Here is a 27,764-nt window from a genome sequence, read left to right as displayed (position 1 = left end):
CTTTTTGTTGAATTTTTGTCTTTTATCTTTTGACCAAATGAGTTTCTGTCATAATGTATGTGTATTATCCTACCTAAAATTATGAAACTTGGCTTGCGAATGTACCTCAATAAGTATTACTCACTGCGAAAAGAACTTATTATGATCCATGTTTCATGATTCAGTAACTATGTTGACAATTTGTGTTTACTGGGCACTGTTTAAGCTAGATTCATAAAGTTTGATAATTGGATGTAACTATGTTAGTACAACATCCTTACAAGCATAAACATTCACTGTAGCCTAGTTTATGCTCTGCTAACATGGCTGAATTATTTGCATTTAGCTCATACAGACTTTTCTATTGTATATACACATTCGAGCCTACAAAGAATTCACTTTGTGACAACTGGATTTGGAAGCAGGAATAAAGAAGTTTATTCAGTGGTAAACTTTGCATATTAATGTACAGTGTATAAGTTACCCTCAGTAGGTTGACTGGGGATTGCACATGTGAATGAATATAGGGGTTAGATAAGTGGACTGTATGCATTCTTGTCAGGCCTCAGCTGTAGTGGCTAAGCAAGGTAATTACTGATGCATGAACTATGTTTCTAATAGTGATTATACCAGCAGCACTCCAAGATTAATTGAAGCCTGTGACTTTTACCCAGTAAATCCTGGCTTCTATGTGGAGAGTAATAATAGCTTAAGAAATGAACTTTAAAGAACATGACTTTAATTAATAGGAAAATAAACTTCATTTATGCCTTTACTTATATGCTGACAATAAAGCTGAATGTAATATGTTTTGATGTTTGTTTGTTTCCTAAATTATAATCTCTGCATAATAACAAAAGTTATCCACTATCTGTCATTACCAATCTTTCAAAATAACTTTTCACTTAGGGCAAAGAATATTCCTATAAATTTTTGGCTCAGTATGTCAGATTCAAGGTTGCAGGTGACTGAAGAAAGGAAAACGGTTCATACACAATAGCTAGACTAGTGCCATGACCTGACTTTGTAAATAACATGCATGCAAGATAAGAAAAGCACCTTTTGATTTGTGGGTTCAGAGGTCAAGGTTACAGTGACTCAAAGATAACTGTTTTTCACATGATGTCTTGGGTTCTGTGGACATGCAATGACATGTACTTTAGTTTTGTACCCCCTGCCTTGGCTAAACTATGTTGATAGCTTGCATTTGTGACAGGTAACACAGCTATTTATTTAGGGCTAAAGGTCAAAGGTCAAGGAAAGAGATACTCCAAGAATGAATATGGTGTCCACAAAATAACAAAAGTCTTGAGCCACATTACACTAGCAATGTTTATGAATGGCTTGTAGTTGAGAGTTGAAAAACGCCTATATATTTTGGGGCCAATAGATCCTAGGTAAGTGTCACTGAAACTGTATAGAACAAGTATGGTTCCCACAGAATAATTTGACATGGTATGTACAATACTCATCTGCTCATGTCATTTCATTATAATTGTTGTTTCATATTATGAAAAGAATGTTCTTTATATTGTTTAAGATGTCTTATTCTCTGTCGCAGGAAATGGCATTTTGATTTCGAGATTACCGCTGTTGGGATTTATTGTCTGCATGCTAATTCATGTTTACAGTGGCTACTGGAGACTATTATAAGCTTCATACAGGCAGCTATGTAATTATTGATTACACTATAATTATGATTGGATTTTGACCTAATTTGTCATGCAGTTTGATTTCATTACACCTTGGTTGGATTTGATTGTCAGCATTTTTCATCATGATTTAGCAGAGGTATAGCCCCTGATTGTCTCGGTCATATCTTTCTTTTAAAAACAGTTCAGTCAGATTTTGTGTGTAGCTTTATTTTGTTTTGAGACTTTCACTCAGTTTTAGTTGTCTCTGTATAATTCTTATATATATGTATGCCTGCCATTCAAAATTTTTAATACATCAAATTAATATATATACTCCATTCAGGTAAATGATGTTAATTTAATATATTTATCCTTGAAAGCTGTTTCTTCTTCAGTGTTCAAGCAAGAGATAGAGAGACAGAGCAAGCTTCTGACCACTGTGCTCAAACATGATTCGTGCTCACCCTTCTGAATATGAACCAACTCTTTTACATATCAGCATGAAGATTTGACTTGTAATAATAATGCATGACTATAATACAGTTACACTCACACTACATGTTTGCACCATGTACCACCTTATCAATTGTCCATTACAGCTCCAGTACTGATTAGCCATTTGTTCTGACAATATGAAAATGGATGCACACACCACAGGAGACACAAATAAGGACTCGTCATAGGAAATTTGCATAAGGGAAGCAATTTATCTAAGATTGTTTAAGATGAAGATTTTGGTAGTCTTTGAAAGTCCTGTGTTCAGTACCACCATTTAGGCTAAAACTGATTAATCTTGTACACTGGGGCCCCGAGTGGCCGAGTGGTCTAAAGCGCTTTCCATCACGGATCACTGCCATCTCACCTCTGTCTGCATGGGTTCGAGTCTCAGATTCAGCCAATGTGGGTATGTGAGAAAGCTTGCCACTAACTTCTCGAGGGTCAGTGGTTCTTTCCGGGGTTTTCCCGGGTTCTTCCTCCACCATTAATACTGGCTGCCATCTGTAGCCTATTGTGTGCTGAAAAATGGCGTTAAACCCTACAACAACAGCAACAACAAATCTTGTACACTATGTGATCTTATGTGCTGCAGTTCTAACAAGTTGAACTTAACTAATGTTGAGAAACTGTTCTTGCAGTGTGTTGTATGGAAACTATACCATTTGTATAAGATTTCAAAAGCGATTGATACTTTGACTTAAACAATTTGCAATGCAGATGTTAATTGGCTGACTCCAGAATGAAAATTGGGGTGCATCTTGCCCTGCCCTAGCCCTAACTTTTCAAACAGATAAAATGTTTTGGCATCTGATAACATATGATAAAGACGAAAGCAGTTGGCTGGGTGAATGATATGTATATTGGGATATGGGTATGTAACCAGTGTAGGTCTGGCAAAGCAGACTGGAGATGAAAGTCTCATATTCTTGGTACCTTCTTACCATGAAAACTAGTATTAGCTGTGGTCAACTGTATATCTTTATGGATTGGAAAACTTGAACCATTTTTAGGTATCTCTTGCTGAGGAAGGTAAGATGTTGATAAATGCATGTTATTAGAATGCATCACTTTACAATTTGTTCTGCAGTAAGACTTTAGAAATTTTGTTAACATCAGCACATTTTCTGCCTGGAGAGTCATCCAAATTTGCTTTCAAATCAGAAATGTTTTTTAAAAAAAATTGAAAAATATTTGTTGGATTCTAATTAACACTTTTATATTTTGTGCTAAAGATCTCACCATGCAGGCTTCTGACAGTTATGTCAAATTTTCAGATTGTTGAATTCTGAAAGCTGGTACATTTAGTTGGTCTGATATGTCTTTTCTGTTTCAGAGTTTATGCCCCTGGAGAGAGTGTTAGCTACAGCTTTTCAGTAGAACCGGAGATCCACAAGTTTCCACAGTCAGATCTTGGTCACATGATCATGCTTTCCTCAGTGGCATCTCTTCCCCGTCAGGGTTCTGTTGCAGTGATACCTTGTAAATATCCAATTGACACTGCTCAGACACCACAGGCAGCTAAGCACAGGGAGGAAATAGAGAAGAAAGAATGGGCTTTCAGACAATTGCCAAAGAAATGTACCACTGCCGCACAAGTGAAATCCCCTGACTTGGGTTCTGATTTTCAAGAGAAGGAATCTAGACCTTTGTCAGGAAGACATGACCATACAGACAGCCAAGATAACATAAAGGATTTTTATGGTCCTGAGAAATCATGTAAATCTAATCTTAGTAAACCTCCATCTGGACGGCGTCCTCTTCGAAGCAAAGGGAGTTCCAAAGGAGATTGTTTGGAGTCTAAAGCTAGAGAGACCTTTTTGGGGCGTGATGTCATAACTGTCAGAGACAGTTCATTGCAGGATATATGTGATATCAAACCATCGAGCTTTCATAATGTCAGCAAGGATCTACACAGGAGTGCTCAAATCCTTGAAAGTCTTTCACATTCACATTTAAAGCAAAATGTAAATGTTCCAGAGAAAAAGTCATTTCAGATGAAACAGACAATGTCTGGTCCTGGTCAGGATTCAGCAGAAGATCCAGTAAGCATTGGAGATAATGTTAGTATTGGCTTAAAGTCAGAGTCAGAGCTTTACAAGAAAACAGTGCCATATTCTCCACAAAAGACACATCCATATAAAAAACCAACTTCACTTTTCACACCCGGAAATCCATCAGTCCTGAAGCCCATTCAATCAACAAAAAGGCTCCCAAGTCCGAAAGTCTTGATGACTGGGAGTACAAAACCAATGGCATCATTCCCTGTGAAGAGGTGTTTGAATCTTGATGAGCCTCCTGACTTTTATCAGGAGGATTATTCTAATCTTAGTAACTTAAAGATTGAAGCTCTTACAGTTGATGATATTCAGGATTTTTCCAAACCACTTAGTCCAAGTCAGATAGAGGCTTACCTTTCTAGTCTTTCAAGTCCTATCATGGGCAAGAGCAAAGCATCACAACTTCAACAAATTCCAACCACAAAGTGTAAATTTTTCATTGGTGAAGATGAAAATAATGTCTTTCAAATGACGGATAGAAAGGAGGGATTTGATACTCAAGACAGCATGACAATTGAAGATCTCACAAACCCAAGTCTTTCTAAAAATCAGACTACACCTAGAATACCTGGATCAGAACACCCACTCAAACCTTCATCATTGTTTCGAAAAAGCTTCTCCACATCAGAAGTTGAGGATGATCTTGGTAGAAAAGGATTTAGTTTTTGTCCAGACAATGGAGATATCAGTGTGTTCAATAATAGTGAAAACAGTGTTCACAGTATTGATAATCAAACTTTCGAAAAGGAAAATAGCTCTAGGAGAGAAAAATTAAAGAATCGCAGTGTTTTGGCTATCTCTTCTGATGTACACTCATGTCATAATGAATCAGTTACCTCGCAAAATGGTTCCACTTCTGTCAACTCTGTCACTTTCAAGGAAAAGACCACAGATATATCTGTAATGTGCAATTTAGAGGAGAAAAGGGATTCCATCGAAATACATCAAGACAAAAATTCTGCCAAAGAGTATGCAGATGGAAGTTACCACAGTTTTCATGATAAAGGAAAGGAAAATGATGGACATAGTGGCAGGACTTACAGTGATCTTTCATTAGCAAGACAGAATATTTCTGACCAAGATGAAGCAACATTTACCAAAGGGCTTTCACTGTGTAAACAGCTCTTGAAAAGAGATTTTGCACAGAATGTTCAAAATGTAAGTGTATTACTGGTATCAAAGTCAGTTCATTGTTATTCCATGTAAATTTGCCTCTTACGGTGCAGGTTTAATTTTGTCATTTGTTATTCCAAACTCCACTTGCAATAAAAAGCATATGAACTTGTTATGGAAATAGACCATTCTGTTGCAAATTTTCAAAAAATTAATGCATGTACACTTACCTTATCAACTTTATTTTTGCCTTGTGCCAAAGTAAATAAACAAAAGCTGCATAACACATGAAACTGTCATACATGTTTTGTTCTACATTGCAGAAAGAGAAAGTTTTATATAGCACATGGCCATCAGACAAAGACATTCATATGATAGTGGTTAGGCCGAGACATTCATATGATAGTGGTTAGGCAGAGACATTCATATGATAGTGGTTAGGCGGAGACATTCGTATGATAGTGGTTAGGCAGAGACATTCATATGATAGTGGTTAGGCAGAGACATTTATATGCCACGTTTGACAAGCTCTTTCAGGTTGTAACAAATTAGAAATGTGGCCTTGTATTTGTTAGATACACTCTCTGTTGTACTAAAGTTTTGTAGCATTTTGGTGTGAGTGAAACTCCAAACAAGTTGTGTTTTATAAAAAAAATTTTTGATTTCATGTATAAATATTATGACATGGATGTTGGTGAAATTGCCTAAATAATTCCAGCCATTTTATGTTATATGGAAATATGGTGAAGATCTGTACCAAATTTCTGATCAACCATCTGTTTAAAATGTCAAATTCAATAGGTATGTAATAATCTACTTTATTTCATTGTCGTTTAATATAACATAGTTCATCAGGCATTCAGCATGGATGTTTCATTAGTGAATGTCCGTGCATCATTATTCTTAGATGTATTGAATCAAACGTTCATAAAACCTGTTATGTTTTGAACTCCATTCACACAGTATAGATAATAATATTAGGAAATCATAACATATGTAATAATTGCAAAATGAGTCTTATTCTTTTCCATGTATGGGGGAAAAGAACATGGCCAAGATAAGTTTCTATGTCAGATCAAACTTGTTCTTTCTCCTGACGTTGAACATGTTAGGAATGTCGTTTTATGTATTTTCCTTGCTTAAATTTACATGGAGTTGCTTGGTAGACTCTATAAAGATTTTGTTGGAAAGCTAGATACACCTATTAAATCATCAATTCTTTTTGTATAGAATTTCTCTAAACCTTCTTATATGTCAACATCATTAATAATCGTGTGCAAACCTAAGGTGGAAATAATGAAGTAATAAAAGAAAAAATGCTAATGTGAAAAAATAACAACAGTGATACTCTATTATAGACATGTATTAGGACATGAGTATAAAAAATTCATATAATATCATCAGTCGAGATTTTCTTGTTTTCTATATGTAAAAAAGTTGGTTAACATTTTTTATATACATAGTTAAATTACATATGTTGTCCATATAAACATAAAGATGGACAACTTATTAAAGTTTTCTTCAAAAGTCACTATCCAAAAATAATCTACAGGTTATTTGTTTGACCCAGAAATATATGACATACAAATATGGAACATTTAACAGCTTTGGTTATTTTGATTCATTAAATCATTTTCAGATTTCTTTTTTGAATATTGAACTCACATTTTGTCATTTTCTGCTTTACAGGGAAACTTAGATTCCAAGCCAAGACATCTCAAAACATTGCCATCTGCAGATGACATGCACAACTTTCAACTCCACATGGAAAGGAGTGCCAGCATTATGTTCAATGCTCAAACTGGTCTTCCCACCCGATCTAGTCCAGTAAGTTAGTGTCTTACCTACTTTAGCATAGGCTAGACAATGGTATCACTATTTCAAGTGGTGACATTGTCATCAACCATGCAAACCAAAAGGGTTTAAATGTTTATTCCAAAGACTGAGGGCACTGAAAGGAAATGGGAATAGTGATTTCAATCTGTCCATTAATAGATAAAGTGATTTTTGCAGCAAAACTTCAGTTTTCTATGTATTTTTGCCCAATCACATGAACTTCAGGAAGTAGCCAGCTCTGACACTGAATCCAGCCCTTCCTGAAAGATGGTTATAAAACATATTTCCATCTATTATCAAAATAGATGAAGGGAATTAAATCTTAGATTACCTTTTCCTTACCCTCGCTGGGGGGGGGGGGGGGAGGGCTCTACAGATATTATGAACTTCTGAGAAAATTGTGGGTGTAAGGTAAGTTATTAACATTTGCAACATGCACTTGGTATATCACCATGTTACTTACCTTCATGTCCTGTGGCAGAAATTTCTTTGGATGTTGTACTTGTGGAAAATGTACATTATCTAAGCACACTGCTAACTAAAATGACTGCCCCCTTGTACCCCAAAAAATCAGCCTGAATTAGTCTAAAGTATGAAAATTAATTTTGCCAGACTGTAAAATACCAGCTTTTGAAAGTGCAGTGAATGAATTACGAAATATATGAAATGAAATAAAGTGTAATAGGCTTCTTTTTAAATTTTTTTTACCACAGAGGTCTTTTAAGTGAAAATGACCAGGTAGAGCTAGGTTTTTTTGAGAGGTGCACATCTGAAGTAAGGCCAAGCTATATACTTTACAACCCATAATACACACATCAATCATACGCCAAAATAAAGGGAATTAAAAGTTCTTTGCACAGTACCTAAGGTATTCAGTTTTTTTTTAAATAGCCAGTATAACTAGTGAGGAAAACCAGGGAAATTCGAACCCTATGCAAAATATAAAATTGTTGAGTACCACGTAGGTGGCCATTTGTATCCCAGTTTTTGACCTATGTAAGGTTTAATTAAAGACTGTTAGCATTGCCTCCAAAATACCAGTCACTTTCTTGATATGTTTTGGACTGTTCATGTAAATGTTAGAGCAGTTTAACAAGTCAGAGGGTTGCTATATCCTGTGCATACAACATTTGTGCTTTTTTGTGTGAATATTTAAATATTTATTCACTTTTTTGCTGTTCAGTATGGGATATTGATCAGTAACATGGGCATTTTATTTTAAACTTGTGCTGTAAATACTAGTTTATCTATGGGCTTCTTTTGGAGGTACTCTTGATACTTAAGTTTTGTGAAATTTAGTAAACTTTGTATGTTTTTGTATGCAGTTAATGTTTTCTCCGTATCATTTCTGAGATGTCGACCAGCTGTAAGAAATGCAATCAGTTCTTTGTTGCAATGGCTAACCATGACACATGCCTTGTGTGTACTGTAGTATTCGCTTACCCTCACATTTATTTGAACACCTACCGATTTTAAAAATTAAAAGAATCACGGATATAAAAATGTACAGAACTTAGTCATTTCCTTCAGCAATTCAATATTTCCAACTAGATTGTCACCAGGAGGTCCTTAATACTGTCAGCATCTTAACATTTCAACTAACAGGAGTTTCTTTAATATCATGGTCGCCATACTTTCATGGGTAAGTTTATGTGATGTATAAGCTTTGAATAATTTCTTACATTTCTGTAACTTTTGGAGTTAATTCTGATTGAAAACGTAACTACAAGTGTTATACCTTTTTATTTGTTCATTTAAAAAATATCTAAACTGGATACTACAAAGATTAGATGCGCATGACACAATTTTGGCTGAAAATGGATTGTTCTAGAAATCAAAAGGACAGTGTGCAATCTGCCAAGGTTGTTTACATCAGCAGCTTCCATTTGGCTTGAAACACGAACATGATGACAATGTTAGGTGTCAACTGGTGTCAGTCAGGTTAGAAATATTAAATTGATGGATGAAATGTTTAAGTTTTTGGGCATTGTTGATATCTTTGATACTTTTCATTCTAAAATTTGCATTGGGATACAAACATATGGAACTGCACTGGTGGCCTAGTGGTTAGAGCATCCACCTCGGATGTGGGAAGTTGTGGGTTCAAACCCCAGCTGAGTCATACCAAAGACTTGTAAAAATGGTACTAACAGCTGCCTCGTTAGGGTTCAGCATTAAGAGGTTAGTGTTAGGACTGGTTGGCCTGGTTTCAGGATAATGTGACTGGGTGGGATATCATGCTACATGTCTGCGGTGTGATGCCCCAGTGCTACACATCTCTATAAACTGTCACACTGCAGACATCTTAGTGATATTACTAAAAAAATTGTTAAAGCTGTGTTAAAAATCCATATCACACCCACACAAGCTTAAAATGGTAAACACTTGAAAGAATCAGCTTTAAAATATCAAAAGATAAAGATGATTTGGATTTTCATTTCAACATTAACTCTAGTTTTAACATAGAAATGATAGTATAACACTCACTCTTTTTTTTAGATTTCATTTTCACTTTTTTTATGCCTATAATTGATTAGCCACGTCTTTGATCTGAATCGATCCCCATGTTTTGATTGCCCTCTTCCCTTTTTCACGTTTAATGGGGGACAGTGCCAAAATTTACTAAATCCTAGAAGTAACCCTGCTGCAAATTATGATATGCTTTATTTAGTTAATGTCAGCTTTATGTTTACTGTCAATCCTGCTTCGTTGTTTCTTGTGCCAAATTTACTTACATGTTTTGAATCGGATACAGGAGGTCACGGATTAGAACCCTGGCCGAGTCATACCAAAGACTTAAAAGAAATTGGTACTAGCAGCTGCCTCACTTGGTGCTAAGCATTAAGAGGTTAATGTAACGATTGGTTGACCTGGTGTCAGAATAATGTTACTGGGTCGGATATGATGCTACATGTCAGCGGGATAAACCCCATTGCGAGACATCACTATAAAGTGCCACACTGCAGACATTGTAGCGATATGACTAAAAAAGTGCTAAAAATACGTTAAAAATCCAAATCACACACACGCACACACACACACACATATGTTTTGAATTGACCACCTGCAGCATCACTGTTGCTGCTATTCTTGAAATAACTTACACTGATTGCACATGTGCCATGTGGTATATATATGTATATACATTTCAATAGAGAAATCAGATTGGTTGTATAACATTTTTAATATCTAGAGTTGCAATTAAAAAATTTAAGACAAAATATCCAATATATATATTTTGTTACAAATATAGCTGCATCAGTGAGCTGCCGAATCAGCAATTATGTTGTTATCTAGTGAAAACTAGCACATTTACTACATGTGGTGGATTTGTATATGCCTAACAAAAAAACTTAAAAAGAAAATACTTAACTAATATTTGGTGACTAGTTGAAATAATATTCTTGGATATTTCTAATGAAAGAAAGCTACTTGTATCTGACACATTGGTAAAGTTGTTTTTCATTTAAAACTTATATTGACCCAAGAATTCAGTATTTATTCAATGCAAAAAAAATTATTTTTGCTTGTTGGTTTTAATGTTAATAGTATTTAAATCACATTAAGATCAACATTCCCTCTAAACTGCACGTGCGTGGCTGCACAGCTGCTTAGACATCCCCATGCAGCTGAATTGTTCTCCACTCATCACCGTAATGCTTGCACAATGCAGCTGAATTGTTCTCCACTCAAGCCACCATTATGCTTGTACAATACAGGGCACATAGCACACACATCTTCCATTCACTTAGAGGGAACGTTGATTAAGATCAAATTGAAGTGAAGGACAATAGTGATGGATTTTTCAAACATGAAGGATTTTCCTAGAAAATTTATTTAGAAAATTTTGTCCAGTTTAAATTTTTTACTCTAAGGTTTAAATTCATACCTGTTAAATTATAGTAGAGACATGCAACAAAGTAATGGAAATATTAACTGATAACACATTTGATTGGGTATTGACTTGTAATAAAAGTGTTTATGACCTTGTCTTTTCTTCATAATAATGTTTGTTAAATCAAGCCGTGCATGTATATTTTAATATCAGTTGATATTCATTCTGAATACAGAATAATTAATTATAACCGACACAAGAACAAGTGTCTACAACAATCGAGTAATGAGAGGAAGTACCTAGAGCCATTTAAGAGCGATTATCTCGGCATGAAAATCAAATCCATATAATTGATGGCAAGGATAAATGTTAGAAATATGCTGACTGAATGGGATCATGGTCTTGTACATTGTTTCAGATAGCACTGCATTCAGCTTGCATATTTTCATTATGCTTTTGGATTGCATAACATTACACAAGAAAGACTATGCTTGCATATGTATCACTGTCTTCAAGAGACACTGATTATCTGATTCTTTTAAACATTTAAAATAAAAACTGTTCTGGCCCTTTTATTTGGGTGATGGCATGCAGTGCTTTTAACATTTTTAACATTGTTTTGCTAACACACAGTGCCATGCTTATGAAGCACACTGCCATCGGTCAGCTAAGTCATTATTCAGTGAATCAGAAGCAAGTTTATATACCCAGTCAAGGATGTAAACAAGACTGGTGGCTTAGCAGTTTTAAGCATGGTATAAGTATCTAGTGATCTCCCACTGCACAACTGGTATCCTTAATTAATTAACAGTTAGTGTCCTTATTGCTTTGTACTCCAGACAGCCCAGTTCATCAGATCATGACCATCTTTAATGAATAGTTAGTTAACATCACCTTTTATTCTACTTTTCAATTTTAGTAGCATTCATTCAAGTTTGGCTATAGAGGGGGAAGAGAATAAGGGGTGCTTAACAGCTATCTGCTTGACAGAGTGACAGGTGTAAAGTGAAGTTATTGCCTGATTTCCATTTATGCACATTACACTGGACAACAAATTTTTACAAAAGTCATGTTACTGAAATAAAATTAGTCAATTCTTATCAATTTTTATGTGCTGAACACGAATATGACAGTCAAATTGCAAAATTGGCTCTAGTTTTTTTGTAATCTGCAAGAAATTAATGTTTACATAACGAAATGCATTCCAATAGTAAAAGGTCAACTGTAATAGCCTACCTATAAAAAATCAAGTCATTGACTACATCTTAGATTTCTTCGCCTGTCTCTTGTACAGCTGTTCGGGAGCATCTCTGAGGAGTGTCCAGCAGTAGTCAGCCAGCATTGTAGTGGACCATTTTCCCTGGTATCTTTGTTCCATTGTTGCGATATCTTGATGAAAACGTTCGCCGTGTTCATCACTAACAATACCACAGTTGCTAGGAAAAAAATCCAAATGGGAATGAAGGAAGTGAATCTTTAGAGACATATTGTAGCCAAGTTTCTTATACTTCATCAACATGTCTTCTACTAGTTCCTTATAGTTTTCTGCCCTAACATTTCCGAAGAAGTTTGTAGAAACTAGGCGAAAAGCATTCCATGCTTGTTTCGCGTCACCTTCCAGCAAGTTGTTGAACCGGTCATCTTTGAAAAGCTCTCGAATCTGAGGACCCACAAAAACTCCCTCTTTAATCTTTGCTTCGCTGAGTCGAGGGAATTTTTCATGCAGGTATCGGAATGCTGGGGTTGATGATGCACCACAGTGAAAATCTGGATCACTGCATGCTGATGGACCAGGAGAAGAACAGGTCGACTCACCTTTGTCTTCGTCAGATGAATCAAGAGAATATTCTGCTGGAGGTTCTGGAATAGGAAGTCACTCACCATGTGGAACTGGTCTCAATGCAGACGGAATGTTTGGGTAGACTATTCTCGACTTCTTTCGCTTCGTTATTCCGCCGGAAAGAGGAGGAACCAAGCAGAAGTAACAGTCATTTAGGTGGTTGCTTGGCTCTCTCCACACCATTGGGACTGCAAACGGCATTGATGACCTTTTGCAATTCAACCACTGTGAAAGCTGTGTTGTACATGTAGCACAGCATATATGCGGAGCCCAAGGCTTGTCTTGGTCACCAACCTTGCATCCGAAGTAAAGATGATATGCCTTCTTCACTTGAGAATTGATACTTTTCTTCTGGTTGGCAAATGTCACTTCCCCACAAATATAGCAAAAATTGTCCGCGGTATTAATACACTTTCGAGGCATTACTGTTCTTTATTGTACGTAAATGGATAAAATAATAAGTTTTATGTAACAGTAGCTTGAACTGTCTCGCACAACGTCTAAAATATTTTAAATGCTGAACCTATCTGATTGGGCTTTATATAGTACACTGCTTACGTCAGCTTCAGCAGCCGCCTGGCATTAGTATAATAGGCCTACACATGTATAGTACACTGCTGACGTCAACTTACTTCAGCAGCCGCATGGCATTAGTATTGCATTGCATCAGAAAATGATGCAATCAACTGTGGATGATGTGAGCATGATGGTATTATGCAATGTTACATCATTATTCCGGATGTTTCTGCAGTCCTACTGGAGAAATTTACACAGTGAAACATAGAAAATGAGGTATATGAATATCTTCAAAACGAGAGCCAATACAAATTTTTCACGGTTATATTCGTGTTCGGCACACCAAAATACTACAGATTAGGGCCTTTTCAAGTCAGTAATGATTTCACTGTTGACCAGTGTTATTTATGTGCTTCAGGCACCAGCCCAACAGGAACACCAGAAAAATTCAAATTAAAATTGTTGCTGATAAACTTGAATGAAATGAATTATATTATGACCATTTTGATCTGGTAATACAAGTATGGCAACACTGGTATTTTCCCACCATTTTACCTTTTATTTTTTTTTTAATTTTTTTTTTTAGTTTCACGTTTTATAGGAGGGGGCACACCATAATATTTTCAGTGCATAGGGCTCTGGAAGGCCTTAATCCGGTACTACTAACTCCGTGAAGTTGTTTTCATTTTGCAAGATAGCGAGAATATTGGTAAATCCCTATACTATTTTCATGACCAGTGGCAGAAATTCAAGTACATGTTGTGCAAATTGTGCATGATCTAAGCACACATCTTATCAAAATGACTGCCCCCATGTCCTCCAAAAATCAGCCTGAATTAGTCCAAAGTACACTTAACTTGTGTAGGTATTACAAAACTACATTAATGGATAGTTCTAATCTAAAGAGTGCAATGTCTTGTTTCATTTTTCAACAACATGAAAGTACTTTTCACATTCTGTAAGATTCCTGCAATTCCAAAAATTCTTTTAAAGGGTTGATCCATTTGCTTCTTTGTGTTGCTCTAGCAAATTAACAAGCAATTAACCATTAGTTAAATTGCAAAATGATCAAACCAATATTGCTAATGTCCTGTGATATCCACACAGAACCAAATCCCTGTTTACAGAGTAGTTGTCCAAGTTATTTTCTCACTTGACCACTCCGGTACATGCAGTGCGCTGGCCTCATTGGTTAGAGCAACTGCCATGGATGTGGGTGGTCACATGTTCCAACCCTGGCCAAGTCATATCAAAGACTTATAAAAATATTGTACTACCAGCTGTCTTGCTTGCCGCTCAGCATTAAGAAGTTGGTGTAAAGACTGGCCAGCTTGGTGTCAGGATAATGTGACTGGGTGGGACATGATGCCACAGGTCTGCATCATGATGCATCAGTGCTAGACATCGCTATAAACTGCCACTCTGCATTCATCACAGCTATATGATTGAAAAATTATTAAAGATACATTTAAAATCCAAATCACACACATTTTTGTGTCACTCTCATCCGGTGGCCTTAACATCAAATTCCATTTTCTGGGTTGTCTATAGCTAGACATACATAATAATTTAAACCAATATTTTTTATGACTGATAGTCAATATACATATCATAACATCCACATTGACCAAAAGTTCCCATGTTTTAAGAATGTCCTCCTAAAGACATAAAATTTACAGATGGGAATTTCTCAAAAGTTTTTCTATGCTTCTATCCCCAAATTTCAGATGAACAGAAGAGAATGGACTATCTAATTTGAACATAGTTGTCAGTGATTGAGATCTTAGTCTTCTTTCTATGTTTTCTTGTTAAGACTGGTAACCTCTAGCATAGCATTTGGGCCTAACTGCTTCTTGATATAATTCAAGCAGTAGGATGGAGGTCGGAGACAACTTTCTCTAGCTTGTAACCTCGGAGACCTATCATCCCAAAGTGCTTAGTTTGACCAGGTGACACTAGTATCAGCAGGCTAACTTAACAAGATCATTTCATTCTTGGGTTTCATGAACTTTCCTTCCACTGGATTTGTAGGAATGAAACTATTTTTAAAAACAACATCCATGCATAAACCATGTGCTAACCTTAGTCTTTATCAGATAGCTGTAAGCTTGTTTCTGTGAAGAGGCAGGGCCAACTGGGAGGTAAGGGGATGCAAGTCCCTCTTTTCTCTTATATATTATCCTAATGTATTATGATTGAGTGATGTATCTGAAGAAGAAACAATGTTTCTGAGTAAAATATTTTTTCTTAGATAATGCTTGATAATATGGACACACCTATCAAGCCCTCCCTGCTATTACATCCTTGGAAAGATGGGCAATCCACTTAAGAAATAAGTGATGAATTGATGGGATATAGTGCCAGTCCCATATTCTAAGGAGAGAACATTCTAGTTGGACTTCCACCTTGTGAAACAGGTGACAGTTTAAGACTTTTTTGTTAAAACAAGCAAAAGAATGTGGCAAATATTCTTGTTTTGGGAGGCATGGGGCTTGGGAGGGCTTGATTTGTGAAGAAATGGATTATACTTCCTAATGTAATATGTAATGCACATCAGCTGTACATGGCATAGACCCATACTGGCATTTGGCAGATCAGGGTCGGAACTGCTTGAAATTATTAGTACAATGAGCAAAATAGACTCTTACAGATCTGCACATTATGGAGTGATAGATCTTCGTTCAGGCTATTTTGTGTTTGTATGTACATTGTATACTGTAAACATGTAAATAAGTCATTACAAAGTTCATGGACAATTCAAGTCAGTTTTCTTATGAGACCACCTGTACCCTGTGAAGTCAGTGACCTCATAATGGTATAAGTTAGGAGTAATTTGTCATTATCGTATCATTTTGATCTATCTTCCCACAGGTTTGTGATAGTAGCTCATTTGGTAGGGCTTCAGACTTGTACTTGAAGGGTCATACCAGAGAAGGTCAGCCAGAGTCCTTGGGAATGGTATTTACCCCCCCCCCCTTCCTTGGCATACAATAGCCTATAATGTTTTAAAAGATCTTTTGAAACCAACAAAAACAAAAGAACTGTTTGTTTCTCAAAGGGCCCATTATATCAACATTTTTATATATCCCTGTATTGTAGCCAGAAATGCACAAAGGGGATATATGAGTTGTAGGATATGGGAAGGTTCAGACCACTGTATAGATGTTGTTGTTGTTCTAGGGTTTAACGCCATTTTCAGCACAAGATAGGCTATACATGGCAGCCAGTATAACTGGTGGAGGAAGAACCCTGGAAAACCCAGGGAAGAACCATCGACCCACGAGAAGCTACTGGCAGGCTTTCCCACGTACCCACTTTAGCTGAGCCTTGGACTCGAACTCACACAGACAGAGGTGAGATGGCAGTGATCCAGAATGGTGAGCGCTTTAGACCACTTGACCACTATGGGCCCCCCATTGTTTAGTAAAAGCTAGTTTTGTTGTGTGGGGGTTTTGTTTGTTAGAGCTGTACTGTACACAGTAACAATACAAAGGAACTAATCTCATTGTATGAACCATTTCCCTTCATGAATATAATTCAAGGTCACATTCTTCAATGAATGAGCCAAGGTAACTCTCTGGTTAGAGTGCTGGAGTCTTAGCCAGAAGGGTGTGGGTTAAATTCCCACCAACAGATTATCCTGAATTAGTTACATTTGTGTGTCCGTGGGCAAGACAGTTTACTTTATTTCCCTTGGTCCAATGTAACCTATATCTGTTGCTGTGTTTTAGAAACAATACCAAGCAAAATCAATCTTCACTGAAGCTATCATTGCTTTGACAAAAAAAAGAATATGTTCAGATCTGCATATAAATGAATGAAACTTTGTCAGTTTCACTATATTCTACACTAGACATTTTTTTGTTCAGGGGTTAAATCAAACCACGATATCCTGGGATGAAATACTTGATTATAAATCATGTAGAATTCATTAGAAAGCAGATTTCTCTTAACATGGATTCCCAATTAATCTTTTTTTCTTCTTCTCCAAAATGAATGCTCCAGATCCAAAATGTAATAACTTTGACAGTCCTTGGGGTCAGTAGTCACCAGCAATTGTATTGTTATCCCGTTTTTTTTCTTGTACATGCATCTAAAATCCATCATGGTGACATATGATCACCTGTTTTAGGAAGGACAGAGATAAAATATATTCTAGTATACAAGGAAATAATTTGATGCACATGTATTTAAGAAGCAGGATAGAAAGATCCCAGAAATCCAACAGAGGTTAGTATGATAAACATATGTGTGTTAACATGACCTTATTTATGGAGCAGAAGCTACATGTACATTAAATCAAGGTAAATGTTTGTGCCATTCATTTCTCAGGGATTTGGGGCTTTTAATAATAATAATGCTTTATTTGTAGAATGTGACTCATTAGCCAAGGACTATTCTCCCTTGAGGCCCTCTTAAGGAGAGTATAACTATGCACATTATATGAAGATAGGAATAATTACTGTTTATTTTAAAATGTTTAGTATTCAAATACTAATTTCCATTATCTATTAGAAATACATACATGCTCATGTTGAAACAGAAAAGAATATGTTCAGATCTGCAACAAAATGAATGCAGCATATTTTATAGTCATACTTATAGCAGCGTGCTTTTGAAATACATACTGTAACTACAGCTGGCAAGAAAAAAGACAAAACAATTAAAAGATTTTGATCCCTTTTAAATGTTATCCTTTTTTGAGCAATACCTCAGGCATCAGGTCTTTAGGTGCAACAATGTGTTCTACAAATTCTAGGATGGGTTTATTCCTGACCATATAGAGATATTCTGAAATTGAATATGTTAGATATTTAGCACAATTTCAGTTGCAATTGCTGTGTCAGCATATCATCTTAGGGTTGAGATGGGTTAGTGTTCCTAGCACATAGGTTAATCACCTGCACTGCTGGAGCTCATTTGTCACAGGCAAGGAAGGCCAAGGAACAAGTATAACTGTGTTGTCTTTCACAATATCAGTTTTAGATGTGCATATAAGTAGAACTGTACCCGAGCATTTCATTTATTGATTATATCCTAGACATAACCTTGATAAATGCTTAAGTAGGGATTACCTCACATGCATTAGCATGGTGAGATACAGGTACTGTTACATTTTTCCAACAGCGAGAGTGGTGTCTTTATCAATGATACTGAAGTTGTTGCAAGTTGAAAGGGGGTGGGTGGGTATACAGCAATCAACTATGAGAAATGCTGAATGTTCACAAGCGCTGCATCTACAATCAACCATGTAATAAGTATGCTGCATTATGATCAGTGTTGCACATTGAGCACATGATTGTTGGTTTCCCACAATGTTTTGACATCTCTCACAAATCTTGAACCTGGGCATGCCTTTCATCAAGATAAAAAATGGGGGCCCCGTGTGGCCGAGTGGTCTAAAGTGCTCTCCATTACTGATCATTGCCTTCTCACCTCTGTCTGCGTGGGTTCGAGTCTTGGATTCAGCCAATGTGGGTATGTGAGAAAGCTTTCCAGTAGCTTCTCTTGGGTCGGTAGTTCTTTCCGGGGTTTTCCCGGGTTCTTCCTCTACCATTAATACTGGCTGCCATGTATAGCCTATCATGTGCTGAAAAATGGCGTTAAACCCTACAACAACAACAACAATAATCAAGATAAGAAAGGCAAAAAATGTGCCAACAACTTTTTTTGGTGAACATCCATCCACATCTACGTTGGTGTTAGCAATGACCAAAGTCACAACTGGTGATAAAAACTGTTGGATGGCACTAAATACCCATTTCAGACTTTCTGACAACAAAGACATTCAGGGTTTATGGTTGTCAGTTGAGTGGTATTGTGAAGTCTTTGATAGCTACTAATGTAACTTATCTTGAAGTTAATGTCAAACCTACAGCGTGGAAGATATAATTTTTTGAGGTTTAATTAAAGAAAATACAAACTCAACTTGTTCCAATACACAATTTGTCATTTAATTAATTATTTATTAATTTGAAATTAAGTAATTAAGAACACATGGTATTTATTATAAGAAATGTTATTAGTAATGAGTGAATCCTTTAGTTAAATGAGAACATGCCTAAAGGTAGATAGTTCTTTTGTTAATTGTGAAACCCTCTTTAAATAAAGTCATCATCATTGTAATTATTATTATTATTATTATTATTATTATTATTATTATTATTATTATTATTAGATTGAAAATGGAAAATTCCGTTGTGCAGCTTTTGTACACATTTCAGGTTAAGCAGATATTCAAACAAGTAAATGTTTTCATGATATACTTGAGCATATGTTAATTAAAAGGTCTATATAGATTATGTAAGTGTCCAAGGAAAGTCATATACTACAGTGCAGACAATCAAGTTAAGGTGGAAAAACTTTCATTCAAGCAAATAAGTTTATCATTAGCACTGCTAGTGGTACTACGATTTCCCTCTGTTGCTTTACACTGTTTTTGTCCCTTATATTTAGAGGGGGACACAGTGTCACCTGCCCTTGAGTTCCTATGTGCAGTACTGGTGTATGTACATTATGGAAGGTAGGATTTATAATCAACACATTTTTTGTAGAACCAGGAAACAAATACCTCAAAACTGATTTTTTTTTTCTCCATAAATGTAGAAATCCATACAGTACAATGTAGAAATGACGCAAATTTGTAATCCCAACTTATAAAGTTACCATAAAGCAATTTGAAATTACTGAATCATTACACCTTGGTGTCATCCATTTTACACATCATGTGAATGTTACTGAAATCACTTTTATTTTGCTGATGTTGAGGTGGTTAAGATTAAAGATTTTGGTTTGCTTTTAGAATTTAAAACTACAATTTTCTTTTTTCACTGCAAGCAAAAGTAATTGCAGAACCTTCTATCTGCAGTTAGTGACCTAAGTGTACATCAATTTACAGGTAGGATGAGTCAAATTTCACCATGGGTCATCATGCTACTGTTGATATTAATTCACTTGATGAATCACACTGGTCATGACGTTGGTGATATAAATACCTGATTAATAACAGTTTCCTGTGTGTTATTTATGAAGAACTACATGCAATCTTTATTTCTCTTCTGTGTAAAAAAAGAAATGAAATCTCTTGTAGCTATGTATGTGAAGATGACAATGAATGCTACCCTAGCCTGTTACTTTGTTACTGAGGTAATCCAGTCTTCAGCTGCATGTAAAATTAAACTATGTGTGTTTCACAAAGAACAGGAAATGTACCAGAAAAACATGGGTAACAAGAACATAATCTGTTGTACATTGCATTGATGGGGAGGGGATTCTTTCTGTATTTTGTTTCCTGTCACTTTTTAATTGTCTAAACACATTTTACAGCATAGCCAATACTGTGTTTATGTTGTCATGTGTTGTGTGGCATTAGCCAAGTATTCATTTTTTCTAATATATTTTGTAACAGTTTCTGCTGAGTAAGTTGATTTTGATATTACATGTTGATTTTCAGACTGCATGACATTACACAGGGCTTGATATGATGGTGTAGATATTGGAAGGTCAACATGGCTTGAAGAGCTCACTGCAAGAAGTGTCCATGGTTCCAGGACCTTCCATTTTGTCAGATAAGGAAAACATGATGGCTCAGTGGTTAAGATAATTGATTTGCTCCCAGAATTGTGCGAGTTCTGTTCCCATTGTCAGATTACCATGGTGTGGGCATGGCGTTTTACTCGCCTCAACTCATTATAACCTTTAGAGTGTTGATGTGCTCTAAAATGCCAATGAAAGGAACCAGACAAAACTAGTCTCCAGATTCATATTTTCCTATCAATTAAACTCTGTATTTTCTATTTATATACCTGCCATTTCTATTTATACGCCTGCCATTTCTATTTATATGCCTGTCTTTTTTGTTTATATGCCTGCTATGATTTACATCTGTCCTTTTGTCAGATATAAATTTCATTTCTCCTCAGTAGCTCAAGCTAGGAACAGACTACAGTTACCAAACTTCATGAATGGCTTCCAGGATGAGGAAGAATCCTAGGGATTAATTAAGTAAAAAGAATTTCCCAAGTTTCCCTCACTGGTTATTCTGGCTGTTTTAAAAAGACCTTGTATCTCTTAGGTATTGTTAAAAGAACTTTTAATTCTTATATTTGGGTGTATAATAATGGGTGTAATTTGGGTTAGAGAGTATAAAGATTGGGCTTACTCCAGAGGTGTGCCTTACAAATTACTGCTAGTTCCACTTGGTCATTTTCATTTTCTGGCCTTCAAAAGTAAAAAACGAGCCAATAACATCTTTTTACTGTTTATATATTTTGTAATTAATTTTGCTACACTATCAGAAACTGGTATTTTCTACTCTGGCAATTCCATTTTCCCTTTTATAATAACTGCTAAAGTTACTGATTTTTCCAGTAGATTGGAGCACCCATTTTGGTCAGCTGTGTGCTTAGATTATGCACAGTTTCCACACATACAGTATTGTTATGTACATTTGATGAACTTATATTTGATTTACTTTAATTGTTTCATTGTTAGTTTTAAATGTTTTATTCCATTACATGTTATAGTAATATAATTTTGTTTACAGGAATTTGACATTTTCTAGAAATTAGTTGGACCTGACTGTTTTTAAAACTTTGTATCTTAATGCTGACCCAGTTTCTGACCTTGATGTAGAATTAGCAAGAGTTGAAGTAAACAACTTCTTTTTTTATTTCATTTTTTATTCATTCTTAACGTGTGATTATTAGAGTGAAATTGAGGCTGTACTGGAAGTACATGATATAAAGCTTCTATCTGTTTCTAGAAAGTGATCGCATGACCCTCATATAGGAATCTGTTTTGCATATTAAATTACATGTAATGTATAACTTTTTTCTATAGAAAATTTAGTCAGTTGGGCTTTTAAACACTTCGACGTCAAGGTGGTGTTTTTAATGTTGTGCATGACCAGTTGGAGTTAAATTTTAATTTTTCGTCAAATTATTTGGATTCTAAGAGATTAATTCTTTTCCCTGGGAATATTTAAGTGCTCGTACAGAATTCTTGGACAAAGACATTTATTGAAATTTTATTTGGAATTCAAACACTGGAATATTATTGTTTGTGGATCAACAAAGAACTGTTGACATGTCAATACTATACTGGCTACAGCATACATCATTGTCTTCCATTTTGGATTTTTTGTCGGGATATTTTATTACTAGGACTTCTGATTTTTAATTCTTGGATTGTTCTTGGATTATTTTTGGATTTGATTCTTAACACCGTAGGTTCTATTTTTTCATATTTACCTTGTTTTTCTAGGGAAATAAATTATTTGTTAAATTTTACAAAGCTTGTTGTCTTCACTCTTTTCTTGTTACAAGTTTATGAGAGCCTAAACAGGTAAGAGTATGTAAAGAAATTTCAGCTACAGTATATGAAAGTAGCATAGAGGTATGCCAGCAGTCTCTCCATTGTTGCAAACAACTTCACTTACACAGTGTCATTCTGTCAGAAGTATGTGATATCTGTAGAGGCCATGTACCCTTTCTATTTTGTAGTAAAAAACTCAAAGACCATGGTCACTGTGACCAAAAGAAGAAAATGGTTTCTGTGCCATTGCTTGAGTTCTCCACCATCTATGGTTACCAGACTTTGTGGATAGCTTGAACTTTTAGTAAGGGAGAACCATATTGATTGTGGAGTCAAAAGGTCTGAAATAGTAGAAAAGGTTCCTCCTGTACTATAACATTAAATCCATAACAGATGTGGATCAATCATTTTGGATGGCTTGCATGCAGGACAAGGAGGAAGTCTTTGATTTTGGAATCAAAAAGATCAAAGGTTAAAATCACAATGGTTGAAAGAAGAAAAATGACATTTGTCACTGAAGATTCTTTTCATAAGATGGTCTAACTTCCTTCTTGGTTGATCACGCTTTTCATCTCAAATTATGCATGATGTACCATGCATTTTCACTGTTTGTTCCGGGGTTATTGAGGATGGGTCAATTGGGCCATTAAATTGGATATCATTAAGACATGTCATTATGTGTGTCAGACTGAAATCTTTTATGAGTATTTACAATAGAATGTTTGTTAATCTTCTGATTGATCCCATAGGCACAAGGGCAGAGTTTGGACAATTACAATTTTTTTGTGCAAAGTTGTACTTTTCGGTATAAGGACTTCAACTCCATAGATGACTTTCCAGCAGGGTATATGTTTTCTGTTAGGTTTCCTAAATTTTAAGGCAACTCTAATCTTCCCTACCCTTTCTCATTCAGAGCCTCTGAGCAGGGCTGTAAGGTCAAAATACATCTCTGCCTTGTTTTGTCTGTTGATTTTTACTTTTTTTTCCTTTTGCTACAGATCTTAAACAACTCAGGGCATATAGTGTACTTCATCAAAGTTTTTGGGGTTCCAAAGAACTTGGGGTAAGGGGTTATACTCATGAAAGGGATCTGATAAAAGGCCATCACCAATCACAGGGATCAGATCAACAAGTCTTTGATAGCACTTTAGTTTGTAATTAGTTTTAACCTTTGAAAATGTATATGGTGAATGAGAGGAATATACAAGATATAAAGTATTTGTTTTGTTGCTAGATTGCTTTGAAACTAAAACAGATCTGTCTCCAAAAGCAGGTATTTTGAGATGGCATGCCATAATTGTTTCTCTGGTTACAGATCTTCTTGTCCTTACAGGCTCCAATTAAGAAGAAATCAAGTGGTCATTTTGACTATGACAGCTCTTTAACCAGTGCAAGAGCCATTAAAAAGTAAGTACACAGAATAAATTAACTTGGTTTATAACTAATCCAACACCTGATCATACACTGTTGTGATCAAGGCATTTTTAGTACCTTCACCACATCATGCGTATCTTTATTTGATCTTGTTGCTCTATTTCAGTCTCTATCTCCTTAGCATAGTTACACAAAAAGAACTTGACACAGGCTTTTGTAATTTGTTAGCTTTGTTTACATCCATGTCATGACGACACTACATTTTCAGGCCAATCATAGAGTCTTCTAATTATTTACAGTAGATTTTGACACGTTTTGCTTTTAATTTTTGAGTAGAAATGACCTTAGTAGCATGCAGATTCTGAAACCGCATGACCAGACAAATGAAGTTACTTTTTCAAGTGTGTGTGTGTGTGCTTATGTGGATGGTTGGTCTTGTGTTGATGGTCAGATGTGCATATGTGGATGGTCAGAATGCATTTTTATGCCATTTATTTTGCAAGATTAATAGGTTGTTTCAGACACATTTTGGACTTGAATTTTTGTGTGTGCAGCAAACAAATCTACATCCCTGACCAAGTTTATTAATAAGTATCTGCTCACACTTGTGTTGCTGCCACTGATTTACACCCATTACACTGTGCAATATTCAGGTGTAATAGGTGGAGTTAGGCCCAAACTGGTAAGCCATTGTTTAATTTACTACCTATGGAGTATTCTTTTTTCTGGAAGTGCATTAGGGAATTTAGCCACCTCTAAGATGTGATACAGAAGTCATTAGGGTAGACCATACTTGTGCTTGTAGAAAATTGGATGAATATAATTAAAACTTGGTGAGTTTACTGCCAGTGCCAGAATATAAGACCGCTATATGTCACTGTATAGCACTTAAGTGCACCCTATGCCAGCAGCAGCGTGCTATGGTCAGTTCACTTTGTCTTTATTACTGTTTCCTCATGATCATATTTATTAGCTTCTGAAATCAGCATTCATGAATGAAAGCCTGTTGTGTTCATGTTCAAGTGCTAGAAACTAGTTTTACATGTAAAATGTCTGCCTCATCTTAACATTTGGAAAAATATTGAAAGTCTATTGTGTTCATGTTCAAATGCTGGAAACTAGTTTTACATGTAAAATGTCTGCATCATCTTGACATTTGGAAAATATTGAAAGTGTATTGTGTCATTTGAAACACTTTGTCAATGTTGACCTTGAACACGCTTTAGCATGTATCTGTCTTTATTATTAAAATTGCTGTAGATGATCATCTGATTTTTAATTATAGATTCTTCATGTTTTGAACATGGAATGCAAGCTTTCATATTCTAGAGTCAAATATTCACAATGTTTAACAGACTTTTATTTTATCCATTTGTTTTTAAAATCTTAGCTGATAATGTTTTGGTTTTTTTTAATTTTCAATTTCTTCATGTTTTACAAATCCTGCAAATATGATCATAGTAGCCAGTCTTAAGTTAATTCTTCCATAATATTGTGCTTTGTTTCTTAATTCAATCTTGTTAAATTCACACACAACTATTGAGAATTGCTTGTCAGTCATCATAAAATAATAAACACGAGGAATTGACCAATCGAACATAATATCTGGCAAAACTCAAATTTATTTACAAACAAATTTTTTCATGGTATTCTTTGTTATGAAAATATATATTTGTAAACATTTTGTCTTTTCAACCTCAGCATCAAGAAGCAGGTTTATATTATTTGTCCATACATCTGCCTAACGATCAGTACACACTATCTGGCTTGGAACTTGTATATTAAAATACCTATAGAGACAAACTAAGTGTAGGTCATCTTCAGATGAAGGTGTGACATCTAGTAAAAGCAGGTTACTGTGAATTAATTTCCAGGGTCTTTTCATAATATTCTGTGTCTAAATTTCAATACTTTATCACCCACTGCCACAAAAGTCACCATGACTGTCTTGAGATGATTGTGTTGATCATTTAAACAGGGTCACCTTAACATGGTCTATGTGGTTTATTTTTCACAACTTAAAAAAATACAGACATCTACCTTTGAAGACAAAGTAGGAGTATCTCTTTTGAGCCTCTGTTGTCCAGCAGCACTTAATATTCTTTAAGTCTTAGCAATTTGCTACCAACCTTCTATTTTGCAGTGCTATCTCTTGCTCCAAATTAACCCTCCAATCAGAGAGTAAGGATGAGCCTGTAGAAGACCCAAAAATTATCAGTACCAGTGCTCCAGCTTCCACTAACTGCCTTCTGGGTAATTTTGAGGTGAGTGTAATATGCAGTGCTCATTTTATAAAGTAAGCCATCACTATTTTGGCACCGACATTTATAATCTTTTTTCTCTCTTTTTGTTGTTTGTTGCTTGCTTGTCTTGAAATGCAAATACTGAGATTCACAGACCTACACTTAGTCCAATAATAATAATTATAATTATTATTATTATTATTATTGCTATAAGTATATTATTATTATTATTATTATTATTTATAACATTTAAGATAATTTTTTTAAAATCTTTGATATTGAGTTTAGTATTTTATATAAAATAGATGGGTCCTAACTAAGACAGTATAAGAACTGATATAATCCTCCTTTTGGTTGATAGACATTGGTAATCTTACTAACATGATAACATTCCAGACATCTACCACTTAAGGTATTGATATAATGCTCTCAGGTTTGAATCCTTTTTCTGATACATGCAAGGGTAAATCATCATTGATGTAAAGTTACTACCAATCACATTACTGATGCATGATTACTGTCAGTCACATCACTGTTGCATGATTATTGTCAATCTCATCACTGTGGATGGTTTCTGTCAGTCACATCACTGTTGCATGATTACTGTCAATCACATCACTGTTGCATGATTACTGTCAATCACATCACTGCTGGATGGTTTCTGTCAATTACATCACTGATACCTGGTTCCTGTCAATCACATCACTGATAAATGGTTACTGTCACAGTTTTGCATGGTTATTGTCAATCATATCACAGATCATTGATTATTATTTTTCACATCACTGGTTATTGGTTACTGTCAGTCATGGCATCGATACATAGTTACTGTCAGTCACATCACTGATGCATGGTTACTGTCAGTCACATCACTTATACATGGTTAATGTCAGTCACAGTTATGCATGGTTATTGTCAGTCACATTTCAAATCATTGGGTGCTATTTGTTACATCACTGATTATTGGTTAATGTTAATCACATCACTGATACTTGATTACTGTCAGTCATCACAGGTCATTGGTTACTATCCATTACATCACTCATCCATGGATACTATCAGTTATATAATTGATGCATAGTTATTGTTAGTCAAAACACTGATACATGGTTACTGTTAATCACAACACTAATGGATGGTTACCGTTAAACACAGCACTGGTACATGGTTGCTGTCAATCACAACACTGCATTGTTACTGTCAATCACAACATTGATACATAATTACTGTCAATCACAGTACTGACATGTGGTTGATATCGGTCACAACTCCGATGCATGGCTACTGTTACAGTTAATTTTAATCACAGCAGTGATCATTTGTTACTGTTAATAACAACACTGATACATCTTTATTGTCAGTCACAACACTGATATGATGCATTGGTGTTGTGACAAATAGTCAGTCATGACATTGATACATCAGTATTGGCAGTTGCAGCACTAATACATCATTACTGTCCGACACAACAGTGATTGTTGGTAACTACTAATCACAACACTGATGCATGGTTGCTGTCAAAGC

The 27,764-nt window shown here is 35.5% G+C and overlaps 1 protein-coding gene across 2 annotated transcripts in view; it reads left to right on the top strand.

Annotated features, from left to right (window-relative positions):
- The window catches only part of LOC149793814 (atos homolog protein A-like), a 116,868-nt gene that overhangs the window by 76,587 nt on the left and 12,517 nt on the right, over positions 1-27,764 (top strand). For both annotated transcript variants that reach the window (XM_089967818.1, XM_089967819.1), the window contains exons 5-8: positions 3,445-5,326; positions 6,971-7,108; positions 23,957-24,030; positions 26,141-26,261. In XM_089967818.1, the coding sequence (XP_089823944.1) occupies positions 3,445-5,326; positions 6,971-7,108; positions 23,957-24,030; positions 26,141-26,261 (2,215 nt within the window). The remainder of the gene's footprint in view (positions 1-3,444; positions 5,327-6,970; positions 7,109-23,956; positions 24,031-26,140; positions 26,262-27,764) is intronic.

Source organism: Sinohyriopsis cumingii, chromosome 8, assembly GCF_028554795.1.
Source record: "Sinohyriopsis cumingii isolate HCF-2022 chromosome 8, ASM2855479v2, whole genome shotgun sequence".
Lineage (NCBI taxonomy): Eukaryota > Metazoa > Mollusca > Bivalvia > Unionida > Unionidae > Sinohyriopsis > Sinohyriopsis cumingii.
This window is presented reverse-complemented; position numbering and strand designations above follow the sequence as displayed.